The following is a 23,639-nucleotide window of genomic DNA, read 5'->3' as shown; positions in this document are numbered from 1 at the left end:
ATAGTTACCTTGCTAAAAACCCCTTTCACTGCCATTAGCCTGTGTGCCACATCTGCTCCTCCAACCCACTCTCCACCATCCTCCTGGGCAGTTGAATTCTCCTTCCTCTGGTGTGCAGTGGTTTTAGTCAACAGGAGGTATCAGTGGGAGAGTGGTCACTCTTTGTTTCTTTATCTCCCTTTGGAGGACTGCTGATTTGTAGCAGCTGTGTTCCAGTACTGACGTTCATTGTACCTATGGGGTGAACTAATACAACCAGTTCTGGTAAAACCTCTCTGCTTTTGGCCTTTGAGAAATAACAGCAGTAACAGCTCCAATGTTCCACAGTTCTGTGTTGGTATTAGATTTGCACAAAGCTTTACCCCACTTGTATTTGCTTCTCCTTGCTCTGAGATCTTCCAGCTGCAGTCTCTCAACTTGGCTGTTCAATGTATCAGTGTTCAACCACAAATCTGGTTTTCATTCAAGACATGAATATGAATATTGAAAGTTAAAAGTAATGGGCCATTGTCAACTGAATTCAGATAACTAGGTCTATTATCCAGGCTTTTGGTGATGTCAAATATACATTGAGAAATACATATACTGGTGATTCCAACTGCTTTCATTTTTGTTTCACTTAACAGAGTGCATAGTTTGTGAAGGTTAAATATTAATGGAATTGATCCAGATTCCCTAGTAGAATTAATAAGGGAATGAGGAATAAAGCAAAAAGGAAGCAACAAAAACAAGGAAAGGAAGAAAGAAGAGAAAGAAAAAAGAAAAGGACATAAAGATAAAATTCTGTTGAGCTGGAAATCAGCAGCCCTGGAACCCTATATCTGCCTATTAGCCACTTTAAGGGGCAAGCAATACCTCACTCTTTTATTGGACCTAATTTTCCTGATTCATGAAACACTGGGGATTGAATCAGATAATCTTTAACTCTCTTCCAACTGTACTAATCTAGTAAAACCTAATCTAGTAAAATGAGTAACATTTGCAAAAATACAATTAAAAATACTATCAATTGATATTTTACTAAATCAAATATGAATGGATCATCTAAGAAAGCAAATTCCTTTCAGAAACTCGGCAATTGTTTAAGTTAATAGTGGAAAGGAAACCTAAGGCCCCTTAATTCAAAACAAAATTGTTTTTGTTCTGATTCTTGCCTCAGGCCAATTTTTATGTACAGACCACATGGAACTATCAATAGAAATCCTCAGTGAAGACCAGGAAAGCACTAAAGATGCCAGCTGGAGCCCACACCACTTGGCCACTGCTGTAATGCAAGACTGGAAATACGGAGACTGAGAATCTTCAAAAGGGGAGTCCCCACACCTCTTCACGTGGTTTCCTTAATCCAACCAAGATTGCGGAACTGTAGCGAGGAAGATTTAAAAAGGCCAAAGCGGGAAATGTGTTGTTAACAAACTCACCAAAAACAGCAGAAAAATGTGACACATATCCAAAAACCTTGAAAATGCAACCATATATCCTGAGGCAAATGATGATATTAAAAAGGATACCAAGAAAGAAAAGCAACAAAAAGCTCTGTATTTCATGCTTAAAAAAATACCCCTCATAAACAGCTAGATTATACAAACAGGCAATAGGCAAAGAGAATTAGAAAAATTAAAGTTGCTTTTTCATTGAGGAAAGAAGAGAGGCAATGTAGGGACAGATTCTGTGTCTAAGGGAGCAAGGGCAGAATCTCTCTCCTAGAACCAAGTAAGGGCTCAACAACCTCAATGAAAGATGGTGATGAAGCTGATGTTGTGTTATAGCTGGAAAAGCTAGTACCTGCGACAGTGGAATCCCATATGGGTGTCAGTTTATGTCCTGTCTCTATTTTCAATCCAGCAGAAGATGACTCAAGTGATTGGGTCCCTGTCATTCATGTGGGAGATCTTGAAAAAGCTCCTGGCTTTGGTCTGGCCCAGCCCTGGATGTTTCAAAAATCTGGGGAATGAACCAGCAAACGGAAAATCTCTGTCTCTGTAATTCTAACTTTCAAGAATAAAATAAATATTTAGAAACAGAGAGAAGGCAGAAAAGTTGGAAGGAAAAGTTAGAAGTTGAACTATCTGTGTTGAAAAAAAAGTCTGCTATGAAACTGACCTGTTGGTAGTGGTGTTGAGGAGAAAGGTGAAGTCACAAGAGAATCAGAGCATAAGAAAAAGCAATACACTTACAGTCTTTACAGTGTGTGGGGAGGTGTGAAAGTAGAAGTTGGAGGGGGGAGTGATGGCTCATGGGAGTTTTAGAACTGCACTCTCCAATTATGGTAAAGATTGGCAACACATAGTTACTGAACATTTCAAAGTGGTTAATCTAAATTCATCTGTACTATATATGTAAAACACATTAGACTTCAAAAATTTAGTAATATATATATTTCTAAATTAGTATATCTATGCATATATATATTAGTTATAGATACATAACTAGCTCATTATTGTGGTCAAAGGGCCGTGGGGGCTTGGGTATCAAGGTCTTATCTGACCTTCTTTTTGAGAAAGAGTTTGTGGGTATGGTAAAATTTTTTCTTGTGGCTTTAGACAGCAGTGAGTACAGACACTGTAACACTTGTGGGAAATCATGTCACAGTTGAGATATCTTGGATATACTGAGCTGAATAGGTAATTTCACCTTATCTGTGTTTATTTTATATATATATATATATTTTTTAAAGACTTGTTTATTTTTATTACAAAGTCAGATATATTGAGAGGAGGAGAGATAGAGAGGAAGTGGAGCTGCCGGGATTAAAACCAGCAGCCATATGGGATCAAGGCGAGGACCTTAGCCACCAGGCCACGCTGCCGAGCCCATCTGTGTTTATTTTTAACACAGTTACTGGAAACTTCGAGACAGCATATGTGGTTCAAGTCTGTGGTTCATGTTCTATTTTTATCAGAGTTGTTTGTAAAGTCCCTTCCTTCTCTCAGCAGGCTTCTATAATTATGATATTGGGACCCACTTGACTTGGCCCTTCTCAGGCAAACTCTGGTTTCAGACTAACTGAAAGATAAATAAATCAAGAATCCAGACCTGTTGTATCCACACAACTCTTATCAACTTGGGATTAAACACCCAGAAGACCCATCACCATTGCCTCCTCACAGGCATACCCAATTACTACATACAGACACAATGATACCTCTCTGTGTCAGAATAAAGAAAGAATATTAGCAGACTTCTTTGTTACACTGAACTTTACACTTCACTGTTAAGTGTAGTTGTTTGCTTATTAATAAGAAGAGGTTCTTTGAAATTCAATCAGTATTTGAATTTCTGTCTTCCATTTTCTAGCAAGAATCTGTTCATTTACAGGTGATTCCAGCAGAAGGTGTCTGCTATAATCAAGAATCTGGGGCTACCCAAGAGCAGCAAAAAGTAAGTTTTTGTCATGGAATGAAGACCTAGTGAGATCTTCCAAGCAGCACAATTGGACCTACTATCTTACAGTCTTCTCTCAACGTCTATTTTTTCAAAACCCTAAGAGCCACCTGATATTATCAGCCTTATCAACCCACTACACCTGCTATACTTCTCTATCAGTGTCTGCTAATTGCAACAAGCCACTAAAATATGGAGTACTCGGATTTTTGGATTAGTCTCCTCTATATAAGCATTTTGGCCCATGCACTGAATGTCTGCACTTTAGATTGTCCTGCATTCTCCTCCTCCCCATCTCTATTTGGTGAAATGACTCCATTTGCCTTTGGGGAACCTTATGTCCCTACTTTCAATATATGTAGTTAGTGCATATACGTGGTTAGTGTGTGGTTCAGTAGATTCTCCCTATCTCATCTAGGGATACCACACAGTTCAATTTTACCATATTTAATTCTATAAATTCTAGTAGCAACAGCTTAGAGATGGTTGCAACAATGCAAATGGGTATTATGGACATAATTCTAGGATTCTGTTGAAACTAGTAGGAAGCAAGGTATTTGCTTTGTCTAAATCAGAAGTTGATACGATTAAGACTGGCGCCTGGCAAGGTAGGTTAAGCTTCTACTTGTGACACTGGCAATACATATGGATGCTGTTTCAAGTCTTGGCTGCTCCACTTCCAACCTAGCTCTCTGCTAATATGCCTGGGAAAGCAACAGAAGACAGCCTAAGTCCCTGGGCCCCTTCATTCACATAAGAGATCCAGAAGAAGCTCTTGCTTCCAGTTTCAGATAAGCTCACTCTGGCTGCTACAGCCATTTGGGGAGTGAACAAGCATATGAAAGATCTTTTCCTCTCTTTGTAACTCTTTTTTTGTTAAACAGATAGGATAAAAACCCGAAACTTCAACGCATCACCACATGGAAGAGAGTGGGAAAAGACGCTAATTCTCACTATCCCATCTGAGGAACTAACCTAGAAAGCTGAACCTCAAAGCTTTTCATTTAAGCTAATAAATTCACATTATTATTTCAGCCACTTCAAATTTAATTTCTCCTGTTTTAAATAGGAAGATTCTTGACTAAGGTCATTCTTCAAATATTTAGCTATTCTATTTTTCTTTACTTCAAGGGACAGGCTCTCATGAAGTTTCTGAACAATGTAAGTTCATGTAAAAACTTTCCTTTGTTCTTTTCAAAACATGGTCTGCAGGGTGTGATTATCATGATTAAAAGTTGCCTTGAAGATTGGAGCCACCCATAATCTAGGAAATTCAAAGGTCACTCTAATACTTGATTGTTACTGACAATATTCAACATCAAGGAACACTTGCCGTTCCTTTGGATCATGGCCCAGCTGTGGGCTCTTGGCTTCCATGTGGATCCTGAGATACAAATGCCAGTTTGTATTCTAGCTCTGACTGGAATCCAAATGCATCTCTATGTTTCTGATTCTCTCTCAAAATAATTGCTCCAAACCTCAGTCAGATCAGGATCAGTGGCTGACCATTATGTTCCAGCTAGTGACTGAAGATGAGATCCCATTTTATACTGAAAAGGTTCCTTATGGAAACTAGCTGTCAGCTTTCAGGGTAACCACCGCTATAGTCTGAAGATTACCATTCCTGGACTTACTGATACCAATCACTTGCTACAATATTATGTTGCAGACTTCTTTCCTTATGTTCATTAGGATTCCCCAAACCAACCCTGCTGTGATGGATAAATTTGCCCTCAGATGCCAGCCACATACTACCAAACTTCAGTCTACCTTTGCATGTAGTCAAACCTAAAACAAATACCAGGAAACTAATATGCCTCTCTGCCTATGTTTATCAACAAATGGCATCAGTGTTATACAACTATGGTACTCCTGTACTCACTACTGACACATGTATAGAAAAACTCAGTGGGCCAAGAGCTAAAATACCTGATTCTAATTCTGATTCTGTTAGTCACTGAAGTTTGGCCTTAAGTGCAAAATGTCTTTGCCATGACCTCTTATCTTTTAAAATCTTATGTTGCCAGATGTTGTAATGATTAGGTAACAATCCACACTGTACATGTTGAAATACTATATAAATAAATTACTCATGTGAGACTTTACTGTTATCCAGAACTATCTCCTATTTCTTCATCACCACAAATGACTGTACATATTGGTGAATACTTGTTAATGCATAAATGCATATGCAAATATTTCTAAACATCTACTTGTAGAAATGGACATTGTTGCACAGGGGATTGAGCTACTACTTGTATACTCAGATCCCATATCAAAACAATTGTTTGAGTGTCAAACACTCTGCTTCTCATCCAACTCCCTGCTGAAGTACTTGCAAACTAATGGATGATAGCTCAAGTGCTTAACTTCTTGCCACCCACATTGGAGAAACAATTTCTGGGTCCTGGCTTCAGCCTGCACAATTCCAGCTGTTTCAGCCACTAAGGCAGTGAATCAGCAGATGTAAGAACTCTGTGTGTGTGTGTCTTCTTTTCAAATAAACAAATAAATAAATCCTTTTTTTAAATCAATTTGTAACACAAAAGGAAAATGTTTGTCAGAAAACACTTACTCCTTACACCAAGTCAGGAGTAAGGGGGAACAAAGTCACTGAGAAAAAGAGGAGACAGAAAACCATGGGTTATAAACATAAACAAATGGAGTCTTGGGGGCCCAGCATGGTAGCCTACTGGCTAAAGTCCTCCTTGCACATGCTGGGATCCCATGTGGGTGCCAGTTCTAATCCTGGTGGCCCGCCTCCCATCCAGCTCCCTGCTTGTGGCCTGGGAAGGCAGTTGAAGACAGCACCTGCATGGGAGACCTGGAGGGGGCTCTGACTCCTGGATTCGAATCAGCACAGTTCCAGCCATTGCAGCCGCCTGGAGAGTGAATCAACGGATGGAAGGTCTTCCTCTCTGTCTCTCCTCCTCTCTGTATATCTGACTTTTCAATAAAAATAAAAAATAAAGCTTTAAAATAAGAGAATGTTGGGCTACAAAAGCAAGAGAGAGGGCCTGCCATAATGGTTTAATTGGTTAATATTCCATCTTGCAAGTGCCAAGATCCCATATAACAGGTGCAAGTACACAACATGGCTGCTTCACTTCCCTTACAGTTCTCAGCTTGTGGCCTGGACAATCAATGAAAGATGGCCAAAGCCTTGAGACCCTATGCCCACATGGGAGACCTGGAAGAGGTTTCTGGTTTCTGGCTTCAGATTGATTCAGCTCCAGTCGTTGCAGTCACATTAGGAGTGAACCAGCAGACAGATCTTTCTCTCTGCAAATCTGCCTTTCTGATAAAAAATAATTAAATATTTAAAAACAAGAGAGAAGAGGTTAAGGGAAGACCAGGAAAATAGAATACCAGATGACTAGAACACAGTGCAGAAGAGGAAAAAGAGAAGACCAGAGGAAAAGGAATGGACAAAAGAGTACAACAGACATCAGTCATTTCAGGGTTATGGGTTTGGGATACACTGGAATTTTGACATGGAAATGAGTTTTTTGTTCTATGATGGCTTTCAGACAAACAAGAAAGATCTGGCCACTTGAACTTAAAGAAGGCCCATCCATCCCAGTGTAGAAATTCCTGAACAAACCTTGTTCTCAGAGGCAGACAATGCTTGTTCTGTGGGCGAAGGATGGGACAACTGGACAAAAAGGATGCTTAACAACACAGAAAATAACAGAATAAAAGGTCCAAGGAGCAAAATAACAGGCTGTAAAACACAACTTCTACCAAACCTGACTGCTAAAATATTGCATGGTTTGACATAATCTCACCACTGTCGCTTCTCTTCAATAAAATATCCAATAATCCAAAATGAGTCAATTGTTAAGTCCCAATCCAACCAAAATTCGACACACTTAAAAGGAGAACTAGACTTTTCTAAGTGAGGTCCAGTGCTGCTTCCTAGGCCATCGCACTGGAATATGATACGTGAGAGAGGTTTCAAGCCTCTTAAACTTGGTTCCTCTGCTAAATATATTCAATCCGCAATGAATCTCAAGATGGTAAAAGAGAACAGACAGAACAACAGCTGAAGAATTTCTGGTTGGAGATGAGAAATAATTCTTGGAGAATGAGTCACAGGAAGAGAAGTAGGCAGATTGTAGAGTAGAGCCTCATTGAGGGTGTCCTAAACTGCAGAACACACAATCTCTTCTACCTGAGATGTCACAGGCATTCTTTCTTTTTCTTGTAGCAGACCTAGTGACATGGCATTAGGTCTGTAAAGCCCTTAACATGGTACCTGAAACAAAGAATACTTTAGGAACTTATCACTGTGGTAGTAGAGACAGGAGACACAAAATAACTAAAAGTAATAATGAACACAAGTAATAACAATTGTAGAATATGACTTACAGTCTTACAGCTTGCTGCAGTAATACAAGCATGTGTAATATGTCATAGCAGTATAGCAATATAGAGGGAGTTGTGCCATAGAAGGGCCTGAGCTCTAGAATCAGACATTCTAGGTAAGCAGCCTAGTCTCAACCAGTCATTTTTTTTTTATGAATTGGGCAAAGCTAATCAACCTCTTCAAGTAATATAAAGTGAACAGAATAAGCACATGCCCTTTACAGAATTGTCACATGGATAAAATGAAAAAACACTTACATACAAGTTTGGGCAGACTGAAAGCTCATAGTCAGATCAGTACGGGCACCAAGGACTACATCCCAACTGCCAAGGAGACCATGGGGAATTAGAGTGCCTTCGGAGGCCGAGAACTCTGAGGTCACCCATCCCCGTTTGGATCTACCACATGGGATGCAAAAAGCCCAAATCCTTCCTCGCAGGATCCAAGGTCATTGGAACAACAGCCAGGAGCCCTGAGTGGTCAGCAGAAACAGAAGAACAGTAAACTTCCTTTGGGAGTAGGGAGAAGAACTTTCTCTGGTCCTTACTTAGTTCCAACTTTGGATCCCCACCCTTTCTTGCAATGACCATCAGGGTTGCTCTGGAGTTCCCCTCCCAAAAAAAAAGCAAACAAAAAAAAATTAAGATAGAGAACAATAAGGAAATCTTAGAACCAGACAGGAAACGGTCAGCATGGATTCATATATACCTTACTAGGTGGAACACAAAGATTAATTACTCCTCACTAGGGTATTGAAGATTTCTCTGCACATCCCTCCTAAAACTGTTCTGCACCTCAACTGTTGACATATGGCTTGTTAGATTTATAAGCCAGTTTAGACTATCCTAAAATCTGCCAAGTTCAGCAAAATTATGCTTCTACATTATAAACTGCTAAATACTAAAATGAAAATCCCATAGCCATTTTAAGGTGTATAGCAGCCAGTTCTGTATATAAATTAAAACTGAAATGTCAAGGAGGTAGATGTGGTTAAGAACTTGCATTTTGGGCCCAACGGCGTGGCCTAGCGGCTAAAGTCCTCGCCTTGAATACCCCGGGATCCCATATGGGTGCCGGTTCTAATCCCGGAAGCTCCACTTCCCATCCAGCTCCCTGCTTGTGGCCTGGGAAAGCAGTCGAGGACGGCCCAAAGCTTTGGGACCCTGCACCCGCGTGGGAGACCCGGAAGAGGTTCCTGGTTCCCGGCTCCTGGACCGGCGCAGCACCGGCCGTTGCGGCTCACTTGGGGAGTGAATCATAGGACTGAGGATCTTCCTCTCTGTCTCTCCTCCTCTCCGTATATCCGGCTTTCCAATAATAATAAATCTTTAAAACAAAAAAAAAAGAACTTGCATTTTTAAAATATGTTTGTTACTCAATACCATGTCAATGAATTTCATAATGTTGTAAATTGTTGTTGATGTTGTGTTGGGGCTTTCAATTGATCAGGATGATATTCTGCCTATTCTACCTTCAGACCAGAGATAGTCTCCCCAAGAAACCGTTGAACTCATCTGGACAATAAGATGCTGGACTCCATGCTTGGTACATGTTTGCAAAGAAAGAATCTTGACTGAATTTGAACTGTAATACTGCAACAAGGTGGAGGAATCCACCATGGGGGTAGGGAACAGGGAGGGGTTGGGGTAATCCCAGAGTCTATGAAACTGTGTCACATAATGCAACGTAATTAATAAGGGAAAAAAAAAAAGAAGGCTCATAGTCAAAATGGTGGTGGGAGGAAAGGCAGTGCTAGAGAAGGAATCAATCTCATGAGGGACTATAAAACAAAGAGCACAGCGACCTTGTCACTAGCAACTCCAAGCCATAAAATCTGCAAAGAGCCCCACAGGGGAGGCCTTGTTAACTTCAGAAGAACTTGTTTATTTTTATTCTCTAGCTCTTCTCTAAATTCACAGCCTGAGAATCCATGGCTGACAGTGAAATATTGTTTGTCTATGGGGGTAGGAGATCATTAATATCCAGTGGACACAAACCTTCCTAAGATGGACACTGAATGGTGGGAAATTGCCTGTATCTTAGTTCAAGTTCCCCAATACTATGTCAGGAGTGTGTGCTAAATCCTGAACACTTGAAGTTTAGCAGAGGAAGTGCACATATTAAATGAATAACTGGGCCTGGCATGATAGCCTAGCAGCTAAAGTCCTTGCCTTGAATGCGCCAGGATCCCATATGGGCACTGGTTCTAATCCTGGCAGCCCTGCTTCCCATATAGTTCTCTGCTTGTGGCCTGGAAAAGCAGGAGAGGACAGCACAAAGCCTTGGGAACCTACACCCGCATGGGAGACCTGGAAGAGCTCCGGGTTCCTGGCTTCAGATTGGCTCAGCTCCAGCCACTGTGGCCCCACTTTGGGAGTGAACACTGGATGGAAGATCTTCCTCTCTATCTTTCCTCCTCTCTGTATGTCTACTTTTCCAATAAAAATAAATAAATCTTTTAAAAATGAATAATTACATGCAACAGTGACAAATGCAACTGATAACAACAATTTGTGCATAATGTTCTGGCAGCCTGTGCAGAAACAGGAAGGCTTGGGTGTTTGCAAGTGATAAATAAGATCAGACTAAAAGTGTGAATAGAAAGTTGACAAAAGAAAGAAGAGATAGACATAAAAGGACTTAGCTCTAGAAAACTGATGAATAGCCTGGTTGTCAAATGAACTGGAAAGGACCATAATCAGAGAAGAGTTTGGAGATGACACCAATCACTTAGAAAAGAGGTGGTGAGGGGCCCAGCACAATAACGTAGTGGTTAAAGTCCTTGCCTTGCACATGCCAGAATCCCATATGGTCGACGGTTCTAATCCCAGCAGCCCCACTTCCCATCCAGCTCCCTGCTTGTGGCCTGGGAAAGCAGTCGAGGACGGCCCAAAGTCTTGGGACGCTGCACCCGTGTGGGATACCCAGAAGAGCTCCTGGTTCCTGGCTTGGATTGGCTCAGCTCCAGCCATTGCGGTCAACTGGGGAGTGAACCATTGGACAGAAGGTCTTCCTCTCTGTCTCTCCTCCTCTCTGTATATCTGACTTTCCAATAAAAATAAATAATTTTTTAAAATAAAAGAAAAGAGGTGGTGATACCTCAAGACAGCAATGATAGAAAGGGTAGTGAGAGGGTGACAGGGTTACATAATTCTAAGCAAAACCCTGCTAAAAGTATGCTGCTGTAGAAAGGTTACCAGCTATTTTTTTCTTGCACAGAGTAAAATCTCATCACTTCAATATAATTAGACTGAAGCATGTCAAAATTAATCAAATATGAATTACAGACTTTTAAAAAGGTATGAGTAATACAAAGATTTTTTTTGACTACATGGAATATTTTAAACGCCTTTCAACTCCCCTGCTCTTAATTAACCACATCAATGTTCCTGCAAACAATAAAAGTAAAGTTTTTTTGCTGAAATGGATTGAATCTCTCTTTTCTGAATTTCTTCATACAAATGTGCCTCCTGGATTCTGGATTTGTCTCTACTTACAGTCAATTCTTCCACAGGAGCAGAAAGTCACAATCCTGATCTCAACCTGACTGCCCAAGTATGAAAGCTTATAACAATCTCTCCATTATGGGAGGTGAGTTCCCTCTTAGTCAAACTGGGCAATTAACTTAGTTGGAATCCTCAATTAACATAGCTTGTCTAAAACTCAATGCACTGTTTCCCAAATATTTTTACATTTCTCGTATCATAAACTTCATGGGTCATAAAGAATTAATTTACTATGAAAAGCATTAGACTTAATTCTTTTTTTATTATTAATTACATTGTATTATGTGACACAGTTCAATAGGTACTGGGATTCCCCCCACCCCTCCCCAAACCCTCCCCCCATGGTGGATTCCTCCACCTTACTGCATTACCAAGGTTCAAGTTCACTTGAGATTCTTTCATTGCAAGCATATACCAAGCGTAGAGTCCAGCATCTTATTGTCCAGATAAGTTCAATGGCTTATTGAGGAGACCATCTCTGTAGACTTAATTCTTACAATCACATTAATTAGAAATAAAAATACAAAGGAAATCATTCAATTATCTGCAGATTAATTGTGAGTGCACATCAGGTGCTTTCTCCCATCCATTTTCTTAGTTCAGGAGATCAGGAGGGTCATGATTTGATTTTCATAAAATTTCCCTAGTTCTTGCAAGTTAGAGCATAAAATTATCCTTTATTCTCAAGAGGAGGAGCTTTCATATAAGGACAGTCACCTTGATACTGCCCTTTGGAAAATTTGGTTCATCTTTCAGTGGACATGTGGTCCATTTCTATTTTCTGCTATTCATTTAGTGGATGTAGACAGAATTCTCCACCAAAACATTTCCCCCACTAAGAGTCACACCAATGAGCCAACTTTCTATTAGATTTCTAAAATCAGAATATTGTTTTTTCCATTTCAATCAGCTCCACACTAAGGCTTATTTCCCTATGCACAGAACTCCTTCTCCATGCTCACCTTCAGAATGCCCTCCTTTTCATTTTCAGGGAATTTGGTCATCTTCTACCAGGAATTCTACTTAATAAATTCTTTAGAATACCCGTGCCTTACACCAACCCCTCAATCTGTCCTCTGTTCTTTATCTACCACCAATTGTCTAATGTTGGGGCCTTCTGAGTCTCTTGATCTCTATTTCCCATCACCCATCATAATTCCTCCAGTAGTCAGCCACAGTTTTCTTTCCAACAGGTCTGTCAAGAATTTGTCCTCTTCCACGCAAAATGATCACACTTCTAGAAATTTCCTTATCTAGTTTTCTCCAATACCTCAGAATTCAATATTATCAACATTTTAGAATGCCAAGAAGTCAAGGAGTTTTTAAAAATGAGCCTCTAGTTTTATGTTTCTATTCATATACCCTCTCTAGAATTCAACTTTTGAGAATTTGACTGCAATAATTATATATAATGAATAATAGCAACTGAGATAAAGTGTGGCTAGAAATGTCAGTTATAGCATTAATAGAGAGAGCTTATGATAAATATGTATCTGTATCTAATTTTCACAAAGCCATGATAGTATTGAACATTCAAAGACGAGCACTTTATACAAAGAATTGAAATTAATAAAACCATTATAAGTTTAGGAGCAAGTGAGTGGGCAGAAGAAGGAAGAAAAAAACATTATTCTTATAGTTCTTTAGAAATGCAAATAAGAACATTACCTGAACATCATTATCTGACTGATAAAAATGGTATTAACAGGTATTTATTTAAAAACCTGTTCCAATTCCTTAATAGAAAAAAAGGTCTTCAGTTTAACAAAGACCTATTTTTTAAAAGATGTATTTATTAATTTGAAAGGCAGAATCACAGAGAAGAGGGAAGCAAAGAGAGGGAGAGACAGAGAAAGATCTTTTATCCTTTGTTTCACTCCCCCCAAAAACCCATAATGGCTGGAGCTGAGCCAGGCTGAAGCTAGGAGCTCAGAGCTTCTTCCAGGTCTTTGACACAGGTTCAGGGGCCCAAGCACTTTGGTCATCTTCTGCTAATTCCCCAGGTGCATTATCAGGGAGCTATTTCGGAAGTGGGGCAGCCTGGACTTGAATTTGAGCCACCCTATTAAACTGGAGAGTACCCAGCTCCCTAAAGAATTCTAAGGAATTTTAAAAGCCCCAGACAGGCAAATGAACATATCTGCCAGGCCAACAGTTTGGGAATCCAAGTCTAATCTGGCAAATAGCACACCCCTCTATAATATAGACTACTTAGCTCAAAGGATAGACAGGCATCAGGCAAACTGAGTGAAAATACTGGCTCCCACTTTCCTTAGAAATGTGACTTTGAGCAAGATAACAACACACCCCACACACACCTGTTACTGCATAGGAAAGAACAGTGTTGGCAGAACTGAAAGAGTTCATGCAGGTGTCCTGATTGAAGTCTCTAAGCCACAGCAAGCCATTCTCATCTAATGTTCAAGGTAGTGAACAACAAGTAATTGGATATTTCCTATTAATGGCCAAGTCAATTTTATCCAGATGTAGCCACGTATAAGTAACATTTTAATCATAACTATATACATTTCAAAAGTGTGTTTGAATAATTGGAAGATAATTTGACAAAAGCAGTGATTTTGGAAGCAAAGTTTTGCAATTAACTTTCAGGGTAATCACTAGTTAGTTGTGTGGATTTAGGAAAAATTACTTTCCATCTCTGAAAGTTTTTCTTTCATCTATTGTGTTTTATGAGGTTGTAAGAAGCTAAAAGCCCTAGAAAAGACTCCACATTATGGAAAGGGGCACAAAAGGAAATGTAATTCACAGCATTAAATCCCAAAACATTCCTTCTTGGGCAGAGGAACAAAAACATTGAATTCTGGCAACTCTTCAGTACAATGCTGCAACCCTATTGAGTAGAAGGACATCCTGACTGGGATGCAACTGGGACTCACACAGACCTTGTAAGACAATAGTGTAAAATTACGCAATATCTGTAGCCTCACCCAGCTATTTGCATTCATTGAATTACACAGGTCCTGACAAACCATCTAGAAAAATTTTATTGGAATTAGGCATTTAGAAAAAAGATTACTGATGGTTGGCTGGGATAAAAAATAAGCAAACTGCAAAGGAGGGCTGACAAGGTATCTGAGGAGGAGGAGGAAGATATGCAAAGGTTGACAGACCCAGAATGATGTGCATGACAGCTAGCTCAGAGGACACGTAAAGCATTTATGCAAAAATTCATCATAGTCCTCGCTAAGATTACATCTAAGAATGGAAAATACTGTGATGCTTGTTTCTGAAACACTTTTATCTCAAGGAAATTTACTATTGAACCCTCTTTGGTCAAGTGTTACGTAGAAGACTTACTCTTTCCCTTTCAAACGTGAGGAGAATTTTTATTACCAAGAAATTTCTACTTTATTTGAATAAAGGTAAAACATGCTTCAATGAGACTGACAGACTATAAGCTACAAGTTCAGCTTGGCAGGCAGAACAAATTTAAGGATACTTACAGGCCCTCTTTTATTACTAAAAGTATTCCCAGGAAAAAAAAATTCCTAAAAGTATGCGGAAAGCTGAACCGGGCAAAATACTGAATTTCCTTCAGTTAAGCAGATGGAGTTTCATAGCTGTATGTTAACATGAGCTGTTGGGCTTGTAAAGTCCCATACATTAGGCTTCTCGGCTGTAAGTTTCAGAAGAAATCAGTTACATAGTGAAGAGGCTCGATCTGCCACTCTTAATACAAGCCTGAAAATCAAATCTTACAGATTTCTGTACACAGTGGTTTCTTGCTACATTTTCTAAATAACAGACTCAGAATGAGAAACTGGGTGGCAAAGGGGAAAAGGAGCTTTGTCTTCCTGTAGGCAGAGGTGCCTTCAACGATGACACTAGTAGCAAATAGTTCCAAAGAGCAACTGTGGTTGGCAGCACCTCTAGCAGATTCCATGGCAGCCAGCCATGGGATACATAATGCTCCCTCATCTGTGGTTTAAAATCCTCCTCCTTATACTCCTCCAGAGGACTTTATGACAAAACCCTGAATTAAATCTCCCTTTTCTTGAACCAGGTACAACAGTTTCCACTTTCTTGACTGGACATTGACAGATGCAGGATCAGCAAGAAGCAAGTCAGTGGTATTTTTCTCTAAATAGAGACTGTCAACCCGGAGACTAATTGCACACAAAGGAATGGTGATAGTATTGGACACGGCACAGCATTAGGAGTCAAAAAGACACAGCAAAGTCAGGTGCTGTGGCTCAGCCAGTCAAGCAGCCACTTGTAATGCTGACATACCATATTACAGTCCAGGCTGCTCAGCTTCTGATTTAGCATTCAGCTTCATGCTAATGCTTCTGGGAAGTAAACAGAGGAAAGCTCCAGCGCTTGAGTCCCAGTCACCTGAGACCAGGTTGCAGTTCCTGGTTCCTGCTTTCAGCTTTGCTCCAGAGCTGCATTTTGCAGACTTTTTTAAGAGTGAATTAACCAATGGATGGAAGACCGATATCTATTTCCCTCTCTCCGCCTTTCAAATAAGCACATAAATCCAAAAACAGAAAGAAAGAAAAGAAGAGAAAAGAAAAGAAAAAGGACAGAAGCCACCTGCATTTAAACCGTGGGTCTTCTAAAACAGAACTTCTTTCGTTTTGATTGTGCCCAATTTCACAGAAACAGTAAAGAGGAAATGATGTTTGATAGGGGTATATAAGATCAGTGTTCTCATCCTAACTAAGCCTCATGTTAGCCCCCAGCTGAGGATCTTCTAACACCTTTGGAAGCCTCAGTTTCCTCATCAGAAAATGTGTACAATCTGAGACAAATATTTAAAAAAAAGATTAGTAAGATCAGCCAGTTAAAGTGATACTGAATTTATAATATTAGGAAACTTACTAAGTATATGAATTAAGTAATCACTTCTAGGTGTAAAAAATTGCTCACATCTCATGATTTTTTACAGCTCATGATTTTTGTGACAACTCAACACACCATTCTATTCTACATATTCTATATGTGAGATAATATGCCAGCGGTTTTACCTACTTTACTTATAATCTTGACAATAATCACATGTCCAGATGCCAGCATTAATCTGAGAGATTTGAGATTTACTTAGTTGTTCAAAGGTCATCCAACCAATAAACAGGAAAATCGGGATTTGAAAACATTGTGTTTTCCCAGCCTACACTCTTCCAGCATTCTGTGGCAGTGCTAGTTGAAAAACTGTGTGGTAGCAGCACCATGGAACCTGTAGAGTTTCATATGTACAAAGATTGTTCCTAGGTTAACTTCATAACCACCAAATTTCACCTACTATAGGATATCACTGAGTTAGAAATAAAAATGTGCTACCACCCCTCCAGTAGTTCATAGGTTGAGTTCTAGCACATACATATTAGGTTCTTCATCTAACTGAAAAATCACAAAGTTGTCAGTGAAGTAATAAAGTTGAGTATTATTCTCATTTACATTTCTAAAGTAATATAAAAATAACACCATTTGAAATCGTACCCACTCACTTTCTCCTTATATGCTAATCATGCCACAGTTTGAGAGTCTGCAGAGATCTCTTGCAAAATATTTCATTGCCTAAGTTGCACCTGCTCACAATTTCTATTTTCAGGTTACAAACATGACAAGTCAATTCCATGTTGATAAATCTTTAGTGCAGAAAACTTAACATACATTGATACAGAAATCTGTGAAATCATACAAAGCTTTTAACATTTAGCACTTAAAATTCCAACTGCATCACAGACTTTGGCAACAGTATCAATAACCAACTTTACTATTTTAAAAATGCTAGCTGTATCTCTTTGCCGACATTGGATAATATTAATAAATTCTTACAGTCACATGACAAAGTTAAATGTCATGACAATCATTAATAAATATTAATATTAATAAATATTAATATTAAATGCTAATATTAATAAATTCTCAGTCATGACAAAATTAAATGAATTGAATGATTAATGCAGATCCCCATTCACCTTTATTATTGTTTTTCATTAATTTCACATTTGTACAACAGGTGACAGATTTTATATGAAGACTAGGCTTGATGGGGTGAGCACTGTAGTGCAGCACATTAAACCAAGGCTTGGAATATACACATTCTACACCACAACGCCAGGGTTCAAGTCTCAGCTATCTGCTTCTGATCTAGCTCCCTAACATACCTGCAAAACAGCAAAAGATGACTCAAGTATTTGAGTCTCTGTCACCCACAAAGGAGACCTGGGTGGAATTCCTGGCCTCTGGCATCAGCCTAGCACTTCTGGACAGTCTCTCCCTTCCTCTTTCTGTCTTTCTCTAGCATTCTGCCCTTAAAAATAAGTAAATTTTTTAATTGTGTAGTTTATACTTATTCAATTTTAGTATTTATTTATATTTTTTCTGTGACACACAAAACTTGCCATTTTGATCTTCTGTTCAAAAATCTTTAGTGACTCTCCAATGCATGTCATCAAGCTCAACCAAAGGAAGAAAAAAGATTTCTTTTTGGAAAAAAGAATTCCTTCCTGGATTCCTTTCTGGTTTCTCACTCTTCCTAAAAACAGCGCACAAAAATGAGCAATGCAAGAGTACTTAATAAGGCAATGGAAAGAAGATGGAGAAACAATGAGAGTTAGAAATCTAAAATAAAGGCATGTTCAAGCAAGAGCACCTTATTAAAGAGCTTCTACACTTGCTAATGATTGTTACAAATGTGGCTCTCAGTTTCCTAGAAACCCTAGCAAAGAGAGAAAAATGCTACCATTTGTATGATTCATAATTCCTATAAGATGCTTTTTTGTTTGCTAATGAGAAGTGTTATAAGAAAGCCTGAAATTTATTTTGTAGAAGAGAAACAGAAACTTAAGTGATGGTATTTTATTTGGAGACCCCAGAGGCGGGGAAGCAGGGAGGTGCATGGAGTCCATGGACAAGGAAATCAAACAGGATGGGTGGAAGCTACAGTGAAAATGGATCCAAAGATAAACCTTTTCTCCACTCAAAGTCTGGGATCATTATCCTGATGGAGTTCCCTCCACCTATTTTTCTGCCCAAACCCTGTGCTTTCTGGAACTGGAAATTGATGGAGAAAAAAGCTTAGAAAAGAAAAAAAGCCTGACTTTTAATTTAAAAAGGATTGAGACCTGAGCTGTTTTTAAGGTTCACACTTGAACGAAGGAAAATCACAACTGTCAGGAGAAGAATCCATTAAAGTGAAAGTTTGGGCCACTTATCAAGTCAGGCAGTAAATGTTTTTGGGCCCCACAAGTAGCTTCATAAGATTAAAGATGGTCCTGGGGTTAGGCACCAGCAGGCTCAGTTCCCTAGTGCCAGCTGATAACTTCTACAAAAAGCAGGAGCTACAACATTACCAAAGCCATTCTTCCTTTTTTTTCAACCACCTAAGAAGAAGGCAGCTTCTTCTCCTTAGCAAGGACCAAATAGAACAAGAAAACAAATTTGGTAGGTATCAGATTGCCTGGAAAGAACTGGCCGCTGTCTACTAAACTGTGATCCACTATTTCCCAAAGAACAAGCTAGGCAACCTGCCTCCACTGAGGGCCTCATTCACTGTTTCTCATCTTGAGTTAACCCATCCCACACTGACAGCCCTTTTTGCAAGGAAGGCCTGTAAGGGGTGGTTACATTTCTACCATTTCTAAAATCAAGACTCAGGTTTCTTTTTTTTTTCAACCTACCTCACAGTTCACTAAGAACTATATGTATCCCCATGAGGGCTGTATCACCCTTGCATTAAATTCTCTATCTGTGTGACTGTCTTCTAGAGAGACTGTGAGATCCTTAAAACAGAAACTTGTCTCACTCTTTCTGGCACAAAGTTTAGGTACATAATTAACATAAATTAAATAAATGAGAGAACCTAGAAAAATGTATTGACCATTTCTTTCTGTGGTTTGCCATTTCTCTACCACTCTTGCTCTCCTGGACTTTCAAAATCCTGAACTATTCCTCAGCCTGGTCCTGTAGCATTTCATTTCTCAATTATCTGAATCTTGACATTGCACCTGCCTCCAAATAAACTTTGATTATGTTAGCCAGAGTTAGTACCTGAAGTTTCCAGCCAAGAATAGTGGTAGATTCATACAATAGCAAGGATCAAGCTGAATTAGCAAACTCCATTTAAAGAAAGCTAAATAAACAAACAAAAATGAAATGATCAGTATAGCCTGACAAAAGTCTTAAAATGTAAGATGTTTTATTTTGCCATAAACATTACTGAGGAACTCTTTTTCCTCTTAATATGTTGTGGAAATTAACTAAAGTCCGTCAATTCTACCGCCTATGGGAATCTAAAGCCCCCTGGTTTCTGAAATTTCCCCATGGCATTTGTAGTCTCCTGCCATCCTGTTCTTTTGGGGTGTCCATTCTTGCAATAGCCACTCTTTCCCTAAGCCAGTTACCCAGGCAGCTATGACAGTCACCTTCTAATCTGAACACACACATGCACAGGTGCATACTAACATAAAATATTTATTACGAGAGAAATATTTAACTTTTATTTCTTAGTTGCCAAACACTGCAAAATGAGGATAATAATGGTATGACTTCAGAGGATTGTTTTCAAAACCAAATTGGATAATACAGGCCGAATCTATGGCCCATGATGATCACATACCCTCAATACAGATTCAACAGCAAATTAACAGCCAATCTGGAACTCTCACTAAAAGACTGGGTCCCAAGAGAGGTCAACACACAAATCATTTCAAACACATATACAATGGTTGGTGTTTAGTCTAACAGTTGAGATGTTTGCTAAGACACCTGTGTTCTACACTGGAGTGCCTCAATTCCTGATTCCAACTTTCTGTTAAATACAGACTGCAGATGGTGGCAGGCTACAGTGATGATGTGAGGAGCTGGGTTTCTGCCATCTACTCGGGAAGCCTGCCTCCCTGGCCACTGCAGGCATTTGTGGAGTAAACCAGTAGATGAGAGCAGTATCTTTCCTCTCTTGCTTTCTGTCTTTCTCTCAGAAACACACTCACATAAATGAAATACAAAGTTTTAATTAAATAAATCTATATAAATCATGGAAAATAGACACAAGAAAACTATTCAACCTAGCTTCTCCTAGAGCCCTGCATGATGACCAATCTCTGGATGCTTTGTCCTTTCTCAAGCAGAGCAAGGCAGTATGTCTCTGTGTCTGCTCTCCTCTCTAAACTTCTCCCTCTCCTGTTCATTGAGATTCTCGTGTTCAGAGCAAGTGCCATGAAAGAATTTCTCTCCTGTGTCAGGGAACCAGGCATTTGGCTCTCAACTTACATAGGTATTTTCCCAAGAAAAACATTCTCTTCCTGAAAAATTTCGGATTCCTGTTCTACAACAGGTAAAATGTCATCTATTTGCTCATCCTAGAACTTTGGTTTCTGAACCCTGGTCATCTATCTAGTATACTTGATTGTTTTTGTGTTCATTCATCAATGAGCATTTTAAAATTACAAACATTTCATATTATTAATTTTTACATTCTAAATCAACTTTCTTTGAAAGAAAATTTTTATTTCACTATTACAAGTAGCAAAACAATATTGCTGTGATAAGAAAACCTTAAATCTAAGATTTAATTTTATAACAAAAGAAGGTCAGTGGTGACCACCTAAATTCATGACATTTTGCTAATGATAAATCATAAGTTGGTAAATCATAAATCGTAACTTGTATCCTTTATTACAGATTCAGGGAGGCTGAAGAGAAATGACTGAAAAGTCGGTGACATTTGCCTGTTACTAATACTGTGGATGAGTGGGGGAGTAAGGGAGAATGAACATATGCTGATGGGATTTGATTAGAAAACTGACAGAGAGGATGGTCCAGAGACAGAATTCTGGGGCATGATATCATCCTGTATCCCGCACTTCTGTTCCACAGCACCCAAGAGAATCACTAATGATCATTTAATTGAATTGTATTCTGCCGTTAGGATGTAATGCTGTTACAAACAAATGTTTAAAAGCTATAAATATTATGTATCATAATATCTAAATTACCCACAAAAAGAGCATTTTAACCAACTGATCCAGTTTGAAATGGCGTTTGGAACTTAAAACAATTTTATAATGTATTGCAATTGATACTGTTCACCATGGTCTTTCAATTAAAAAAAAATAAATTTGAGTTTCTCTGGATTTCAGCAGGCTTTCTGTGTGCAAATAGTTTCACAACCCTTCAAAGGAAAATTAAATAGATGCCTCTAGACTAAAAATCTATGTTAAAGTTCTGGTCTAGGCACCAAGCCAGTACACTTGGTAAATAGCAAAAGCCATAACACATTCTAATATGGTATAATTTTTTTTGTTAAATATACAATGTCTGTATACCTAGGTGCACCAATGTTTAGATATATGAAACACAGCCATGACTAGTAATTATAGTAAGTACCCACCATGTAGAATGGATTATGCAAAGCCTCATGAGACAAATTCTACCTTCAATGAGCTCTCTAGGTGGAGTAATAGTACATCATTGCAATTCAAGTCACATTACACTCAAATTCTGTCAAGTTTTTTGACAGCTCCCTTTTGTCATATGTTCTTATACAAAGCAAAGAGGCACAGAGTGGCTGATCTATATCTGAAACATACTTCTTTACAGGTCTCGGGGAAAGGAAAGTAGCTCCCTGTGAGCCTGTGATTGCACCAGGAATGTCTTTTTTCCCTTAGAGAATGTCCTCCAATTCCTGGTATCTGTGGATAATTCTCAGAATCAAATGTCAATTCATACCATTTAACTTAACTCAATATGATCATCTTTGTACCATTTGCCAAGCAAAATGAAACAAGCCTTTAAGAAAAAAAGAGAGAGAAAACTTCCCTAGGAATCATGCTACTGTTTCACTTTAAAGGTTTTCAGGAAATTACAGGGAAACAAGAATGAATGCCTAAAAATGTCACAGAATCCTATGACCTGGTTGAAAGAGAAGTAGACAAAGTGGAATCTACCTGCAAAGTTTCTTGAGCTGATATCTGGAGTTGAGATGTGGACACAGATTCTAAGGCCAGCTTACTCCCATCTCAATACATCTTCCTTCCCATTAACATCTATCTCTTTTTCAAAAGGCATCTCGATAATGCAGATTTTTAGTATAGATAGTTGGAAACATTTACAGTCATATCATAGTTAGCACTTAAAAAGAAATGATGAAGCACTGATAGCTAAATACCAGACACATGATTATATATGAAACATCAAATAAAAGCTTATCCATTAACTTCATGATTCTGCTATAACAGGTTTTCCAGAGGCTGCATGATACAAATGTTTATAATTTAGAGTACAATATATTCAAAAATGTATCATACCTCACATTAGCATCAAGTTTGTCCATTACAGGAAATAGGCATGGGTGAATTGTATGTCAGTACCCACAGGGTCCTACAGTAGAAGAATAAAAAGAAGTCAAACAGTAAAATAACACATGAAATTAATTCTGTATTAAAGCAAAACATTCCAAATAATCATTACCATCTTTTGATTAACACCTTTATGGAAATATTTAACATTTTAATAAAGTGGCATATTAAAGTATGATATGGCTAAGTGTTGTTAAAATTTCTTTACATTCTATTATCATCTGACCATTAAAATATATGCATAATTCTTTTACTTTATATGAATCCATTTAAATGCATAAGCTCAATTTACTTCAGTGATCTACTTTAGGACATTAGCTAATGAAAATAGGTATCTACATTCTTATTAAATTTGTACAGTGTGTAAAATGATCATATGTTTTGTTTGCTTGAATTTTTTCCTAAGTCATTTTGAAGGTGAGTTATCAAGGACCCCTTTGAAAATCTATAAGCTCTTGAGAACTTTTTGTTCTCCTCCCCCAACAAAATAGATATGCGTACACACACACATACACGTGCATGTGTGCACACACACATAACACACACGTGCACACACACACACACACTTTTTCTAGGGAGCCCATGGTTCCCTAGAAACACAGAATAAGAATCCAGGAAACATAGAATAAGAAATCCTGATCAAAGGAATTGGGGGTCGAGGGTAGGAAAGGTGGGAAGGAGAATTAAGTGAGAGGAAATAGGAGAAGAAAGGAAAAAGGGGAGAAGAAAGGGAGGAAGGAAAGAAAAAACAAAAGAAAGGAAAGCAGGAAACAAGAAAAAGAAAATGAGCAAGGGGGAAGAAGGGAAGGAAACTCAAATACTACAAGTTCCTTTACTACAGACCTCCAAAGTCCTTACAGCTTTTATTGCAAAAGAAATTTGTTCTTCATCACACTTGTTCTACAACATGGTGAATTAAGAAACAGGGGCAGAGCCTGGCTGTCCCTTGCAGAACTACCCTGAGCAAATCCTTTATTATTCTGAGTATCTGAGTAAATGGTGGGGCTCAGAAAATGAAAGTAAATGGGAAAGATTGGGAGGGATCGTCTGTCA

The 23,639-nt window shown here is 38.7% G+C and overlaps 1 protein-coding gene across 2 annotated transcripts in view; it reads right to left on the bottom strand.

The window, feature by feature from the left end:
• The window catches only part of HTR4 (5-hydroxytryptamine receptor 4), a 138,214-nt gene that overhangs the window by 78,893 nt on the left and 35,682 nt on the right, over window positions 1-23,639 (bottom strand). For both annotated transcript variants that reach the window (XM_058677695.1, XM_058677696.1), the window contains exon 4: window positions 22,536-22,608. In XM_058677695.1, coding sequence (XP_058533678.1) covers window positions 22,536-22,561 — 26 coding nt within the window. In that variant the 5' untranslated portion in view covers window positions 22,562-22,608. The remainder of the gene's footprint in view (window positions 1-22,535; window positions 22,609-23,639) is intronic.

Source organism: Ochotona princeps, chromosome 19, assembly GCF_030435755.1.
Source record: "Ochotona princeps isolate mOchPri1 chromosome 19, mOchPri1.hap1, whole genome shotgun sequence".
Lineage (NCBI taxonomy): Eukaryota > Metazoa > Chordata > Mammalia > Lagomorpha > Ochotonidae > Ochotona > Ochotona princeps.
The sequence above is the reverse complement of the archived record's forward strand: the minus strand, read 5'-3'. Positions and strand labels throughout refer to the sequence as shown.